At 34.0% G+C, this 16,934-nt stretch overlaps 1 protein-coding gene across 1 annotated transcript; it reads left to right on the forward strand.

Annotated features, from left to right (window-relative positions):
* The first annotated feature begins 10,304 nt into the window (after positions 1–10,304).
* LOC132727782 (serine protease inhibitor Cvsi-1-like) lies at positions 10,305–11,409 on the forward strand. Its single transcript, XM_060713364.1, has 3 exons — positions 10,305–10,396; positions 10,696–10,797; positions 11,228–11,409. The coding sequence occupies exons 1-3, from the start codon at positions 10,342–10,344 to the stop codon at positions 11,407–11,409; spliced, it is 339 nt and encodes a 112-aa protein (XP_060569347.1). The 5' UTR covers positions 10,305–10,341.
* Positions 11,410–16,934: the final 5,525 nt, after the last annotated feature.

Below are 16,934 nucleotides of genomic sequence, written 5' to 3' on the forward strand. Positions count from 1 at the left end.
AGCATCGTACATGCTCTTAACATGGGTTTAAACATTATATATTATACCTCATTTGCATATGCTCTTCTACATTTAATTTGACGTCATCCGGTCCATAAACCGCATACAGACCGGGGCGGTCCATAATTCTTATGAAGACCGTTTAAACGTAACTTTCACGACGTGCGAATTTCATGACGACACAAACAGACGATAACTGTCAAAATGGCCAGGCGATTTGCCTTTTTATCAGAGACATAAATTTATTACATGTTGATCAAAAGTCATGATTTGTCTTTAATTTAATTATAGATTATATTTATACAGTTGGTGAAATTCTAAAAGTCCGGGTATTTCACACACTGAACAAGTAAAATTATTATTTGAAAGCAAATAATAGTAAAATGACAGCACGAAAGGATTTAGATTCGGTATAATATAACAAATAAGACATGGCCTTTCGGGCAAAATGCAAGTTTACGGACTGGTTGGTCAGACTTAGGAAGGAATATGGCCCTCAGCTGCGCTTCGGGCCATATACCTTCCGAAGTCTGACCAACCAGTCCGTAAACTTGCTTATTGCCCTCAAGCCCATGTTTTATTTGTTAAATAAAACTCATGTTTGACTTTTCTAAAAAAGAAAATATTTATTCATTTCTTAGACATAATGTGCCTTTAAATTTAAACGTCGTGCATGCAAGAAATAAGTCAAAGAAAAGATAGGTAGACGCAAATAAGGAAAATATAAACGATTTGCACAGCTAAAAAGGAGCGGCTATAGATGTAATACCCCGGTCACATATTCACGGAAAACGCATACGGAAGAGCCACGGATTAATTCCGGCATCGTCCGTAGTTACTCGTACTGGTCTGTAGCTCTCCGTATTGTAACCGTGATCAATCGTAGTAGTCCTTGTATATCCGTAGCAATCCTTGACAATTTTTGAACATGCACAAAAATTTGCTACGGAAAAATCAACCGTAGCGTATCCCTATTAGTCCGTATTAAACCGTACTGATACGTACTGGTCCGTACGAAAACCGTTCTAGTCCGTACTGATTCGTAGGCCCCAACTTGTCCACGGTTTGGTACGGAGAACTACGTATTTGTACGGTTACCCTACGTATAAGCTACGGTTTTAATACGGATTAATACGGCATTATCACGGAAAGCCACGATCGTAATACGCTGTACTACGGAGAGGCAAGGATTAGCACGGTCTTTTACGGTTTATTGCGTTGCATCACGAAACGGTACGGAATGGTACGGTCCACCACTGTTTAGTACGGATAAATTAATTATCATGCATTTTTTCCTGCTTGTTAAAAACAGATATTTGTGTGAACATTCAATAAATGATATGGCTCAGAATACGGATCGAGGCAGTGGTCGAGCTGCTTGATGACATGCATAGAGGTAAAAAAATATGTTAATATCGTACAACAATGCATAAGTAATATAATAACATTTAAATGTTACATATTTTACAAAACATTGAATTGTGAAATTGGAGTAAATATGTACATAAACAAAGTTTCTCATAAGCCTCGGACGCTGGCCCTTGAGTGATACTAAGATTAATTAACAAGCATCAAAACGAAGTTTCTCATAAGCCTCGGACGCTGGCCCTTGAGTGATACTAAGATTAATTAACAAGCATTTTACATATTCTTAAAACATAAACATTCACGATAATTAATGTAATTGTAAATGAGCAGCACATTTTAAAATCAAAAGAGAAGCAGTATTGATCAACATTTTTCATTAATGATTACTAAACCATATCTAATCAGGTAAGAGAAGACAGAGGGGATGTTTGATTAGAGATGGGCTTTTACGAAGACCCCTTCATGTTTAGTATGAGGCTCTCATGGCCGAACTTGTTGAGGATCCGGCGTCCTTCAAGAAATATAATCGGACCTGATATGTCTCGGGGGTCGGACGCGATGAGGCCGAATCCTTTCCGCCAAAATCATTGAACTCTGCAATTCGTTTTCTAAGTGTTCTTTTCTTGTGAGACATTTAGCATGCGACAAATATTGTGGACGGATATAATAGGTTCGTATAGATCCGTGGCAATTCGTTCTTAACCGTACCAATTCGTTCTTCTCCGTATCAGACCGTACTTATTCGTACTAACCCGTGCTTATACCGTAGCAGACCGTAGTGTATCCGTAGTGCGTCCGTCCTGATTCGTGTCGCTCCGTATCAAACCGTGTCGGTCCGTAACAATCCGTGTCTCTCCCGGGGCTTTTGGTGGTAAATCCGTCGAAATCCGTACTCATACCGTTGTGTGTCCGTCCTGGAACCGTAGCGGACTACGGAATTTCACATTTCCGTAGTAATCCGTGAACAATAAGACCGTAGCTCTTCCTTGGCATTATCCGTGAATATGTGACCGGGGCATAAAGACTTTCTTTTTCTTTTTTACGTCAAACTTATTTAAGTCTTTACCTACTTTTAAAGGTTTTCCGAATATAAACTCTATTGAGACAGTCAGTTAATGCGAAATAAACTATCAGAAATTCTTAGATTTTGACCTTCTCAAAGACAAAACATCTTAAACAGCTAGTATTCCTACGCCGCTCCTTTTAAGCGTTTTAAAGTAAATTAGTCCATAATGGAAGGTCTGCAATGCTATGATTAATTATGTTGATAGCATTTAGAATTACACACAATATCAAACCACGAAATAATTATTATTAAAAATTATCAATGTTTGAAAAACCTATGGCTTAAGTGCCCATTGTAAACCAATCCACCTTCAATAGTTTATTTTTATTTCTAACTAACATTTACCTTTTATATGTTGATACTAAACAAGAAAAGTCTAGAAAATATATATTGTCAAAGCACCATTAGATTAATTGTGAATAAATTACAAAATCTTATTTATTCTGTAATAAACGAATACCTGTTACTTAAGATCCAATATTGCAAGTGATTTTATTCTTCGTTAGATCGAAGCCTGTATCGCGTGACTTGTTTGGATATCGATAATTGCGACATTTTAACGAACAAGATTGCAATCCAAAAATGCAATAATGAATACTAACAATAAAGAAATGTTGGCACAGCAACAGGTAAATTGCGTGTTAACTAACCTTATATATCAGTAAGTTAATAAGAACAAAATAGTTTATACGACTATACCCCAGCAGAGCTATTCAAAAAGTGTCTTCTTACCTTTATACGTCGGTAAGAAGACACTTTTAAATTAACTGCTACATACCAGGTGGATCTGTCACCGAAGCGAGGCCTGTCTTATACATGTACCGGTCACAAATGACAAATGGCCGCCTAAATCTAAGCTGATCTTACATTCAAACATAGTGTTTCAATTCCTTTTGTATGAATGGTGTTTTTTATATTGTTTTACCAATGTTATTCGATTTGAATGAAAGGTGTCACTGGATAGACATAGAAAATTAATAGTGAAAAAATTAAGATTTGTAGGTTTAGTATTAGAGTATTAAAATTGAAGGAAAAAAGGAAAATAATGATTATAATAATAATAAAGTACATGCGTAAAGAATATTAAATTGACATTTCAATAGTCATATAAGTATTTTAAACATACAGTAAACTTCACTTATAGCGAACACGGTTATAGCGAACTTCCGGTTATAAGGAACAATTTATTTTGGCCCAAATTTGACAATTTTTTTATTTAATATATAATAATTATCAATGTTTGAAATACCTACGGATAATGTGCCCATAGTAAACCAATCCACTTTCAATAGTTTATTTTTATTTCTAATTAACATTTACCTATGACATGTTGATACAAAACAAGAAAAGTCTTAGAAAATAGATATTGTCACAGCACTATTAGATTAATTGAGAATAAATAACAAAAACTTATTAATTCTATAATAAACCATTACCTCTTACTTAAGATCCAATATTGCATGTGATTTTATTCTTCGTTAACTCGAAGCGTGTATCAAGTGATTTTTGTGATATCGATTGTAAATTTCTGGATGTCATGTTGATGAGGCCCTTACTTGAAGATATTTATGTAAAAGTTATAATTTTTTTCTCTTTTACCGATTAACTTCGCAGACGATTGGGGTCAGATTCTGACCCCCCCCCCCTCCCAGCAACGTGATACAACTCTGTGAAAACTCTTTTCAAAACATCTGTAAATATGATTGGGACATAAGTTAAAACATAAAACTGGTTTTCAAACATTTCCACATTAATAAAAATACTTTTAACCATCAAGTCACAAAAAAAGTAATAATAATTAACTTAAGTCACGTTTCCATCATAGCAAAATGCTGGATAACAAGGCGTTTCACTTCTACTGACAGCTAACACTGTATTTCATTCAAAGAAAATTGCAGGTTAGAAAATCTTTGTGTTACCACGAGCATCATAAGAGATAAAAGTCATCTGTAAGAGACCAACCTGCCCATGGACTTTATGCCAACTACCTGAACCATTTTTTTCATGTGTTGCTTTTTTCACAATAAGTACATTTACAGTGAATGAGTAATTTGTATGGAAGCCAAAACACTACTTTGCTACATTTTGCTAATTTTATAACAAAATATTTCAATTTTATCTCTACTTTCCTCATGTAACAAGCATCTAACAATCTGTAAAACCTATGAAATTCATATTTTACCTTTCTAAAGAAGTAAAAGTTTTTTTTCTAAGGCATGATTTACTTGCTATAGCAAAATGTTCGTTACAGCCACCATATGTATGATGGGAGGGACATAATAAAATATTGTTTTTTTAAAGTTTAAAATTGAGCATCTGATCAAATATTATTGAGGCTATTTTTACAAACAAGATAATTACGAAATAATGAAGATATGTTGGCACAGCCACCGGTAAATTGCTTGTTTAATAACCTGTGGTTAGATACGTTTATATTTTGTTGAAAGAACAAAATAGTCAAGATACGAATATACCCCCTGTAGATCTATTCGAAAAGTGTAATCAAAAACAACGGGACCAGCACATTTTCGATCCTGTATCGGCTTTAAATAGTGTACGTTTGTCTGACATTTGAATATCTTTTTCATATTATCCGAATGGTTGTTTTTAAAAATATTATCGCAATTTAATATGATCTGTTAGTTTAAGAATAAGTCAAATTTACTGTATATTCAAATATTATATGGTCAGATTTGGCCAAGTTTAAAAGTAGCAGGCCATGTTATGAATGATTATTGAACGTGCACGAATGTTCGGGGAGAGACACTTCACAAAAAATTTAAAGGTCATGCAGGGTCACAAGGTCTAGGTTATGTGTGCTACCAATAGATGTTTTACACTTTTTTATACAGTCTTTTTATTATTCTTTTACCAATGTCTCATATTTACAACAAAAATACCCTAGGTGGTCTTTAAAGTTTGTATGGATTTTGGGGTCACTGCTCAAAGTCTTTTTTTTTTTTTGGTTTTCAACTTCATTTCTAGGCATGGCAAAGATTTGCTAACTTACATTCAAGTGATATGCGTTTACAATTGTTCTGGCAATTTACTGTCCATAACTTGGTAAATGGGTAAAATGTTGTGGTTTTTTAAATTGTCAACTGTGTAAGACGTACTCAGTGAGTAACTTTCACTGTGTGAAAAATATTCAGTGTGAAATGATCACTGTGTGAGAAATATTCCGTATGTAATGTTCACTGTGTGAGAAGTATTCCGTATGTAATGTACACTGTGTGAGAAGAATTCAGTGAGCAAAGTTTAGTGTGTGAGAAATATTCAGTATGTAATGTTCTCTGTGTGAGAAGTATTCAGTGAGTCATGTTCACTGTGTGAGAAGTATTTAGGGTGAAATGTTCACTGTGTGAGAAGTATTCAATGTGTAATGTTCACTGTGTGAGAAGTATTCAGTGTTAGAAGTAGTCGGAACATTACATACTGAATTCTGATCACACAGTGAACATAACATACTGAATACTTTTCAGACAGTGAACATTACAAACTGAATACTTTTCACACAATGAACATTACATACTGATTACTTCTCACACAGTGAACATTACAAACTGAATAGTTCTCACACAATGAACATTACATACTGAATACTTCTCACACAATGAACATAACATACTGAATACTTTTCAGACAGTGAACATTACAAACTGAATAGTTCTCACACAATGAACATTACATACTGAATACTTCTCACACAATGAACATAACATACTGAATACTTTTCAGACAGTGAACATTACAAACTGAATACTTTTCACACAATGAACATTACATACTGATTACTTCTCACACAATGAACATTACATACTGAATATTTCTCACACAGTGAACATTACCTACTCAATATTTCTATTACAATGACCATTTCACACTGAATACTCCACACACAGTGAACATTACTTTCTGATTGTGAATAGTTCTCACACAGTATGAGAAGTATTTAGTTTGTAATGCTCACTGTTTAAGAAGTATTTAGTATGTAATATTCACTGTGTGAGAAGTATTAAGTATGTGAGAACTATTTAGTATGTAACATTCCCTGTGTGAGATGTATCCGTATGTAATGTTCACTGTGTGAGAAGTATTCGTATGATGTTCACTGTGTGAGAAGTATTCAGTATGTAATGTTCACTGTGTGAGAAGTGTTCGTATGTAATGTTCACTGTGTGAGAAATATTGAGTAAGTAATGTCTACTACGTGAGAAGTATTAAGTGTGTAATGTTCACTGTGTGAGAAATATTGAGTAAGTAATGTTCACTACGTGAGAAATATTAAGTATGTAATGTTCACTGTGTGAGAAATATTCAGTTTGTAATGTTCATTGTGTGAGGAGTATTCAGTGTGAAATGTTCACTTTGTGAGAAGTATTCAGTATGTAATGTTTACTGTGTTAGGAGTATTCCGTGTGTAATGTTCACTGTGTGAGAAGTATTCAGTATGTTATGTTCACTGTGTGCGAACAATTCAGTATGTAATGTTCACTGTGTTAGGAGTATTCATTGTGAAATGTTCACTTTGTGAGAAATATTGAGAAAGTAATGTTCACTGTGTGAGAAGTATTCAGTATGTAATTTTCATTGTGTGAGAAGTATTCAGTGTGTAATGCTCATTGTGTGAGAAGTATTCAGTATGTAATGTTCATTGTGTGAGAAGTATTCAGTGGGTAAAGTTCACTGTGTGAGAGGTATTCAGTATATAATGTTCACTGTGTGAGAAGTATTCAGTAAGTAATGTTCATTGTTAACAGTATTCAGTGCGTAATGTTCAATGTGTGAGAGGTATTCAGTAATTAATATTCACTGCGTGAGAAGTATTTAGTATGTATTGTTCACTGTGTGAGAAGTATTCAGTATGTTATGTTCACTGTGTGAGAACTATTCAGTATGTACTGTTCACTGTGTGAGAAGTATCCGTATGTAATGTTCACTGTGTGAGAAGTATTCAATGTGAAATGTTCACTGTGTGAAAAGCATTTAGTGTGTAATGTTCACTCAGTGAGAAGTATTTAGTGTGAAATGTTCATTGTGTGAGAGGTATCCGTATGTAATGATCACTGTGTGTGAAGTATTCAGTGAGTAATGTTCACTGTGGGAGAAATATTCAATGTGTTATGTTCACTGTGTGAGAAGAACTCAGAGAGTAATGTTTAGTGTGTGAAAAGAATTCAGTGTTTCTTGTTCATTGTGTGAGGAGAAGAAATCAGTTTGTAATGTTCACTGTGTGAGAAGTATTCAGTGAGTAATGTTCACTGTGGGAGAAATATTCAATGTGTAATGTTCACTGTGTGATAAGAATTCAGTGAGTAATGTTTAGTGTGTGAAAATAATTCAGTGTTTAATGTTCATTGTGTGAGGAGAAGAAATCAGTTTGTAATGTTCACTGTGTGAGAAGCATTCAGTGAGTAAAGATCTCTGTGTGAAAAGTATCCGTATGTAATGTTCATTGTGTAAGAAGTATCCGTATGTTATATGTTCACAGTGTGAGAAATATTCAGTGAGTAATATTCACTGTGTGAGAGGTATTCAGTGAGTAATGTTCACTGTGTGAGAAATATTCAGTATGATATGTTCAAAGTGTGAGAAGTATTCAGTATGTAATGTTCACTGTGTGAGAGGTATTCAGTGAGTAATGTTCACTGTGTGAGAAATATTCAGTATGATATGTTCAAAGTGTGAGAAGTATTCAGTATGTAATGTTCACTGTGTGAGAGGTATTCAGTGAGTAATGTTCACTGTGCGAGATATATTAAGTATAATATAATCAAAGTGTGAGAGGTATTCAGTATGTTATGTTCACTGTGTGAGAGGTATTCAGTGAGTAATGTTCACTGTGTGAGAAATATTAAGTATGATATGTTCAAAGTGTGAGAAGTATTCAGTATGTAATGTTCACTGTGTGAGAGGTATTCAGTGAGTAATGTTCACTGTGTGAGAAATATTCAGTACGATATGTTCAAAGTGTGAGAAGTATTCAGTATGTAATGTTCACTGTGTGACATTATTCAGTGAGTAATGTTCACTGTGTGAGAAGCATTCAGTGAGTAATGTTCACTGTGTGAGAATTATTCAGTATGATATGTTCATTGTGTGAGAAGTAATTATTGAGTAATGTCAACTGTGTGCGAAGTACTCAGTGGGTAATATTCACTATGTGAGAAGCATTAAGTGTGTTCTGTTCACTGTGTGAGAAGTAGTTAGTGAGTTATATTCACTCTGAAATAACTGGTCATCAAAAGGTAAAATAACGCCAAAGGTTTTATGTAATATTACCATGAAACTTGATGATCAACACATCTCTTGCTCCTGGCAGACCTGCATGTATAATGTTTTAGCACATTTCTAAATTGAAATAGATTTGATCTCGACTCAAAAGTGCTGGTATTTACATAATCTAATTGCGCAAAACAACAACGGGAATGTATTTTAAGGAAATAATGTTAACCGGATTTCTTAAAGAAAAGAACGCTTTACAGATTTTTTTTAATGATGTTCAAAATCGTTTGAGAAATATTGATGATTATTCTAAAAGTTAAACACTATCAAACAACAAGCGTTGTCTCGCCAACCACTTAAAGCATCAGTATAAGAGAGATAACTTCAAAATTACTACCACCAGTAATTAAATGAATTGTTTCCCTTACTTTTAAAAAAAATCTCCGGAGAGGGCAACGTTATACGGATGTATAGTGTCACATGGAATAAAATGAGCATAAAATTGTATTTGCATATATGTACCATAAGCTATAAAGGCCACTGAGTCGGAGCCAGGGCGGAAACATTGTTTAAGTGTTAGGGTGTAGACGTAATTTCAGTAAGTCTATACAACAGTGATGAAGTTTTTATTGTAAAGTGGACTAAGCATTGTCAATAATAGCTTTATCGGGAAATTCAAATCACAATGAAGGCGAAATATATACGGCGGAAATCAGATCTAAATATGAGAATTTCATTTCTACATGTAAAAAATAAGTAGATCTAAACTTTTGTCCGATTGGAGAAGATCTAAACATGTTGATTCGGGCCCTGGTCATATGCTGACAATGTCTGTATTTATATAATGAGCTATTTCTTAAACTTGAACCTGTGTCGAAAAGAATGAAAAATAACTTGGCTTGTGAACAATAAATCAAATAAAATGAAAAATATTGTTCTATGATTTTTTTTTCTTCATGAATTATTTATAAGATTTTTTTTAATTATTACAAATAATTGATCATCAAAGTGTTGAACCTTTAATTCCGCAATTTCACAAAATAGTGACTTTCATATTAAGAGCTTTCTGGCAACTAATTTGAGTGTTGGTAATATGTAGTGCACTATTAATATGCTTTCGTGCTGTAAGTTTCCTTGTGTGAAAAAATAAAATACTCTAAGAAACTAAGTTTTACCCAATGTCGCAGTTCTAGTAAGTCTAGCATGTCCCAAACTATAATAATATCGAGCAATCTATTTCCCAGAGTATCTTATTTTCAAATTAATTTATCAAACGAAATGTTGTGTCATTATAAACTTAAGTACGCGTTTTGTGAAAGGTCGTTCAATCTTTTGTCACAGACTGAGTATATCAAGACGGAGACAATAACATCTATTTCTACAATAAAGATAAGAGATGAGAAAAAAGGTGCACCCAGTGCGTTTCTTTCACTTATCGAGCATATGATTATGGGAGTAGGCAATATGGGACGCTCACGTTACAGCATGCGTTTGGTACACGTTGTTGTCCATTTATGAATCGTCCATTTTTAACATCGTCCATTTATAGAAAGCCGTCACAAGTAGATGCTGAAAAACATGAAGACAGCGCCCACGCCGTCTCATGTTTTAATGATAATATTGCATATATAAAGAGATTTTACTCCACTGTTAGTCAATTCATAATTTCCCATTCCAGCAACATGTATTCCACAACTGTGAAAATTGTCGTCTGCGCTGTGTTGGTCGGTGTAGCAAGTAAGTGATTTTCAAAATAAATTTAATGACACTTGTTAGGTCAGGCCAGGTCTTTTTTGTCCTCAAAAACTTTGAACAAAATTGTTACCTACACCATTTTAGAATATTAACATTTCAAAAATAGATTTTTAAAACGATTGATAATATGGGACATTATACAAGTTTCGAAAATTTTTAATTCTACATTTATCTCAGAAAAAAGTTCATGATACAGAATCTTGCATTTGGATAACCCCGAGAACGACTTTTTAGAGATGCTTTAAAGCAATAAAATGTTAAATTTTTGTTACTATTTTCAGTCTCCGAAGATTGTCAGGTGACTTCCGACTGTAGTCATGTGACCTGTCCGGAACGTGACTATGTGCTTACATGTGATAATAGAATCTGTAGCTGCATGCAAAGTAATTTATTATGTTTATTTTCATGAGTTTATAATCAATGTGACTGTTTTTCATCAAATCTCAGACAATGATGATTATATTAAAACTAAAATCTTAAAAATTTATGCATATTATGAGGAAATTTTGAAATTGTACGGAAACGCGATTATTTGCGTTGAATACTTAATGTGTTTGCTTCTTTTTTCTTCAAAAATGTTATGATATTTCTTAAATGAATGAAAATGAACGCGATCTCAAAACTTAAAGTATGTGAAAATATTGCCTCAAGATTAAAGATTAATGAATTATGGAGATCCTTTGTTTTCCGAACTTTTCTTCAAAGATTGAGGAAAATAAATAATACTTCTTCAATTCTTAAGGAAAAAGGGATTATATTTCCTCATAGCTTCATAATAATTACGTCATTAATGCTTATTTTTCTCTGTATCAGCAACACAACATTCTTGTTTGTCACCGACCGACTGCCATAACTCAGCTCCCGGAAGTAACAATTTCTGTGACCGCGACTTCCATTGTGTTGACGGTACATGCAGGTGTGGCCACGGGTTTGGGCCTGCACCAGGAGGTGGTGATCATCACCCAGGCGGCGGTCAGGGACCAGTTGGCAAATAAACCACTAGAAATAATTTTCAATGACGTCATTTACATGCTTGATATTAAAGTTGAATCAATAAAATATCAAATTTATTATTTGAAATATTTAAAAGCATTGTTTAGTTTATAATATACATGTATTCAGACATATTAAGCACGTCCACGTCCAATTTTCTGAAACCAGCACCAATACAAACATATTGAAGTGTGGCGATATCAGGGTAAATTAACCGAAGTTTTTACCTTCCTTTTCCCTCCGCAATGTCGGGATAATGCAGTGCTTTTGGTGCAAAACTGCGAATGACATGCCATCTCGCATTGTGCCCATTGAAGCATGAACTTTTAACATCTGACTTTGTGCGTATTATTATAGGACGTTTTTAGGAGTTTTCATAAAGATATATAGGCAGAATTAATATATGAAAATTATATGAAACTCCCGAAAACGTCTTTTAAAGTTGTCTTTACAGTGATGTTTGGGTTATCAAACAAAACAGTGTCATTACAAACATGTTTCTTTCTTAATACCATATACAAATATAGTCCAACATTTAAAGGAACTACACTTATAAGCCTAAAAACATAAAATTTTAATTTTTCACATAGATAAACATGAGCACTAAAAACAGAAATATAAATCAAATATAACCAAGAAATTTACAAGAAATACATTGAAAATCTTATGTGTGTGCTATTCTCAGTTCGATTTGAGTGAAAAGCGTTTTAACGCTTTTCAATTTTGGGTCATTTTTCACTATCATAATAATTATTCTGGAAAAACGAAGGGAGCTAATGATTTAATTGAAATTTTGCAAATACCTTATAAGTATAGATCTATAGCAAATGGAGTAATAATCTCAAAAAAATTATGTCCAGTCCCGTCATGTCAAAAAACTCAGTGGAGTCCCTTAATAGTTTGTCCATTGATCATTGATATTCATTCTTTTATGAAATGTTGAAGTGTTTTTACCACCAGTTTGTGCCGGAAATCGCGAACCTGTTTCATTATCATTAAGTTGGTTCAATATTTAAATAGTCTACTGGTACATATAATTTTTATCAGGGGTCAACAGATACACAGCGAAATATCACAAACAATCATTCATTTCAGTCTTAGCAAAACAAAAATGTTCGCCGATTCCCCCATGCCTTACTCTGTGCAAGAGTTAATGTTTATAAACTGACAGTTTTGCGATGCCCGTGATCCAGTGCTCTTTTTCGAATGATGAAGACAATATACTTGTCCAAGAATGTCCTTAACACCACCCAATGTGTCAATGTTTAATATGGAGATCGGACATTTCTCACATAATTGCCAGATACAACCAAGACCATGTACAAGTAATAAGCAAAGATACTGGTTGCTATGTTTTTACCGAAAGGATATTTAATCTGCAATATGTTCCTGCTGTCAACCAGGTCTTATCCAAAATAAAGGAGGAATATAGGAATATTTTAGCAGGAAATATAGGAATTTTTGGACCATTTTGAGGCAAAAAAATAGGAGTTTTCAACTTGAATTGTTTAACTTACCAATGCTTATATAAATGTAATTTATTCTTACTTTTACGAAATAAAATGTCTACAGTATAAGTGAAGGAAACCATTAGCAGGCTGTCCAGCACCTTCCGACATAAAATTAGGGCGAATTTTACGGTAATATTTCAGAAATTTTGGGGCTAAAATTAGGAATTTTAGGGTACGTAATAGAAATTTCAGGGCTAAAATTTGCAATTTTATGACTTAATAAACTAAGGTCCATAAAGACCACGATGTGGGCTAACCTTTGCATATTTGACACAAAAGTAAATCAAAAATAATGCTCTAGTTTATTAATAGAGCAAAGGTGCTACCAGTGTGGACTCACTGGTCAACTGCCTCCCCTGCGGAAATGGTCATATATAGTCAAATCATATTCAAACCATATTTTTTAAAATGGCTGAACATGTCAAAAAGAACATGTTCTACCTATGTTTTGGGAATGTTATAACCACAAGTGTCTAAAAGGAATTCTTATACAGTGAAATTCTTGCACAATGCAGCTTTTGACTCATAAACATGGACAAATGAATTTTTTTGTAAAAGTAGGTAAAAAGTAGAAAGGCATTAATTTTGCCCTAGTACAGTCATTTGAATAAATGGGAAGCATCTATAATCAACAAAAAGAATTGCACATCAAAAAAGTTCATCACACAGACCATTAAATTGCAGTTTATCTAGATCCCATAGTTGCAAAATGTGTGTACATTGTAATTGGAAATGAGCTTTATATTACTGAACTGCAAAAATATTTTGAGTGTGATTAATTATATGAGTCTGCCTTTCCTAAATTGCACCATATGAATGAAAGAACAAGAACTTAATGAAATTGATAACTTTGTGGCAAAATAAGCAATTTCTCCTACAAAGATACGAAAAGAATAAATAAGTATGAGGGAAAGAATTAATTTTTCAAAGTTTATGTTAACCCATTCAGTACTTTACAATGTTGTTTTGATATTATGCAGATTTAAATAAAAGAGTTGTGAGTAAACAAATTGTGCATTAATTTTTGACAACTATTTATACATGTTTTTAATTAAGATTGTGTTACAACAGCTTCCTAATGATCATTTTCAAATATGAAATGATACAAATGGACCACTTCAGAAATTTGGATAAAATGAACAAACATAAAATTCAAGATATCTGGAGTTGGCAAAACAGTGTCTTAATATTCCAGAATAAGTGGACTCTTAAGGTAATGATTTAAGTTTCAGGACAATGATATGGTAGTGTTTTTGCTGTTAACTGTCAACATGATTATCAACAACTGCTTTGATTATGAAATAGCAATGTTACTGACATAGTCAAAGTAACTTTTATTTGAAACGAAACCATTTCAATGTCATCAATTTTGAGTTGGCAAATCATGGCCAAATCATTTTTGACAATGTTCAAAACATGGTCAACTTTGAGTAATGTTTACAGGGTTACAAGTTATAGGTATGTTTAGTACAAAAGATAAAAATAAATAGGAATTTCAGTGAAAAAATAGGGTATTTTTAGGAATTTTCTTCGAATTTTTCACTTTTTTTATGAATTTAAGGGATGCTAGACAGCCTGCATTAGCTTTGAACCACAGCATCAGCAGACAGTTACAGCAATGCATGACCATCATCTGAATGGTCACCTGAAATAAAGTTGACATACTGATGCACTGCTTTTCATGGTGACCATGCAGATGGCTATGTGGAGCACAGCAGCCTTGAGCATAGTAATGTGATGCTGATGCAGGCATAGACATTCTCTGAGCTGTAAAATACAAAAGGCCAAAAGCAGTACCAAAATTTAAATCTCTTTGAATTCCTCGGCAATATATTTTTTTAAAAATATAGGAAAAATATTCAAAATATAGGAGAATATAGGAAAAATAGGAGGTTTTTCAAAATATAGGATTCCGATCCAAAATATAGGAGTTTTATAGGAATATAGGAATTGGTTGACAGCCTATCAGATAGTTATACATCTAACAATAAAAAAAAACAAGAAAATGTTGTATTGAAATTTTGTTATATTGTAACTGAATATTAATATCTTTTGGCAACCAGCACCTTTGATATTATCCTAAATTACTGTATGGAAACAGATTGCCCACAGACAGACACCACCATATCATTATACTATGTTGCAATACAAATATTTTGACTGACATATAAAAACATTTTGAGTAGCCAACACAAAGAAAGTTTTTAAATAATATCACTGCTTTATTCTATGACAGAAAATATGGATTGTAAAACAATATAAAGTTGCCATAAATGCAAAATTGGGGAAAAATATAAAACAATATATGTCTTTAACGAAGAAAAATGATATTAAAACATAAAATAAAAGATAAACACATATAATTAACAAGATATGTTTGTAAAACATGTATGCCCCCTATCAGCAGCCAATAAGTCATGTGATAAGGTTATTATGCATGACTTCTGACCCAGTGATCAAACAATTAATAAGGGTTATCAAGTATCTACTGGTCATGACCTTAACCTTTGACCCCTTGACCCAAAACTCAATAGGGGTCATCTGCTGGTCACGACCATTCATCATACAAAGTTTGAAGTTCCTAGGCCTAAGTGTTTTTAGTTAATTGATCGGAAACCGTTTTAACATACAAGGTCAATGTGACCTTGACCTTTGACCCCTTGACCCCAAAATCAATAGGTCATCTGCTGGTCATGACCAATCACCATACCATGTTTGAAGTTCCTAGGCCAAAGGGTTCTTTAGTTATTGATTTGAAAGCATTTTTACCTACAAGGTCAATGTGACCTTGCCCTTTGACCCCTTAACCCCAATATCAATAGGGGTCATCTACTGGTCATGACAAATCACCATACCAAGTTTGAAGTTCCTAGGCCTAAGGGTTCTTTAGTTATTGAACGGAAACCGTTTTTACCTAAGAGGTCAATGCAACCTTGACCTTTGACCCCTTGACCCCAAAATCAATAGGGGTCATCTACTGATCATGACCAATCACCATACAAAGTTTGAAGTCCTTAGGCCTAAGGGTTCTTTCGTTATTGATCGGAAACTGTTTTTACCTACAAAGTCAATGTGACCTTGACCTTTGACCCTTAACCCCAAAATCAATAGGGGTCATCTGCTGGTCATGACCAATCACCATACAAAGTTTGAAGTTCCTTGGCCTAAAGGTTCTTTCGTTATTGATCTGAAATTGTTTTTACCTACAAGGTCAATGTGACCTTGACCTTTGACCCCTTAACCCCAAAATCAATAGGCCTCATCTGCTGGTCATGACCAATCACCATACCAAGTTTGAAGTTCCTAGGCCTAAGGGTTCTTTTGTTATTGATCAGAAACCGTTTTTACCCAAGAGGTCAATGTGACCTTGACCTTTGACCCCTTGACCCCAAAAATCAATAGGGATCATCTACTGATCATGACCAATCACCATACCAAGTTTGAAGTTCCTAGGCCTTAAGGTTCTTTAGTTATTGATCGGAAACCGTTTTTGCTTACAAGGTCAATGTGACCTTGACCTTTGACCCCTTGACCCCAAAATCAATAGGGATCATCTACTGATCATGACCAATCACCATACCGAGTTTGAAGTTCCTACGCCTTAAGGTTCTTTAGTTATTGATCGGAAACCGTTTTTTCTTACAACGTCAATGTGACCTTGAACTTTGACCCCTTGACCCCAAACTCAATAGGGGTCATCTACTGATCATGCCCAATCACCATACCAAGTTTGAAGTTCCTAGGCCTTAAGGTTCATTAGTTATTGATCGGAAACCGTTTTTGCTTACAAGGTCAATGTGACCTTGACCTTTGACACCTTGACCCTAAAATCAATAGGGGTCATCTACTGGTCATGACCAATCACCATACCAAGTTTGAAGTTCCTAGGCCGAAGGGTTCTTTAGTTATCACTCGGAAACCATTTGGTCTACGGACCGACAAGTGCAAAGCAATATACCCCCTTTTCTTCGAAATGGGGGCATAATTATGCAAGATAAGCTACAATAACAATTTAA

This window comes from Ruditapes philippinarum, unplaced genomic scaffold, assembly GCF_026571515.1.
Source record: "Ruditapes philippinarum isolate M1 unplaced genomic scaffold, ASM2657151v2 ctg5320_1_1_1_1, whole genome shotgun sequence".
Lineage (NCBI taxonomy): Eukaryota > Metazoa > Mollusca > Bivalvia > Venerida > Veneridae > Ruditapes > Ruditapes philippinarum.

Bases quoted from the DNA above. Each gene is read 5' to 3' on its own strand.
- LOC132727782 (XM_060713364.1), top strand. From the start codon at position 10,342: ATGTATTCCACAACTGTGAAAATTGTCGTCTGCGCTGTGTTGGTCGGT. The intron at 10,397-10,695 runs GTAAGTGATTTT...TACTATTTTCAG, and splicing joins TGTGTTGGTCGGTGTAGCAA to TCTCCGAAGATTGTCAGGTG. The intron at 10,798-11,227 runs GTAATTTATTAT...TCTCTGTATCAG, and splicing joins AATCTGTAGCTGCATGCAAA to CAACACAACATTCTTGTTTG.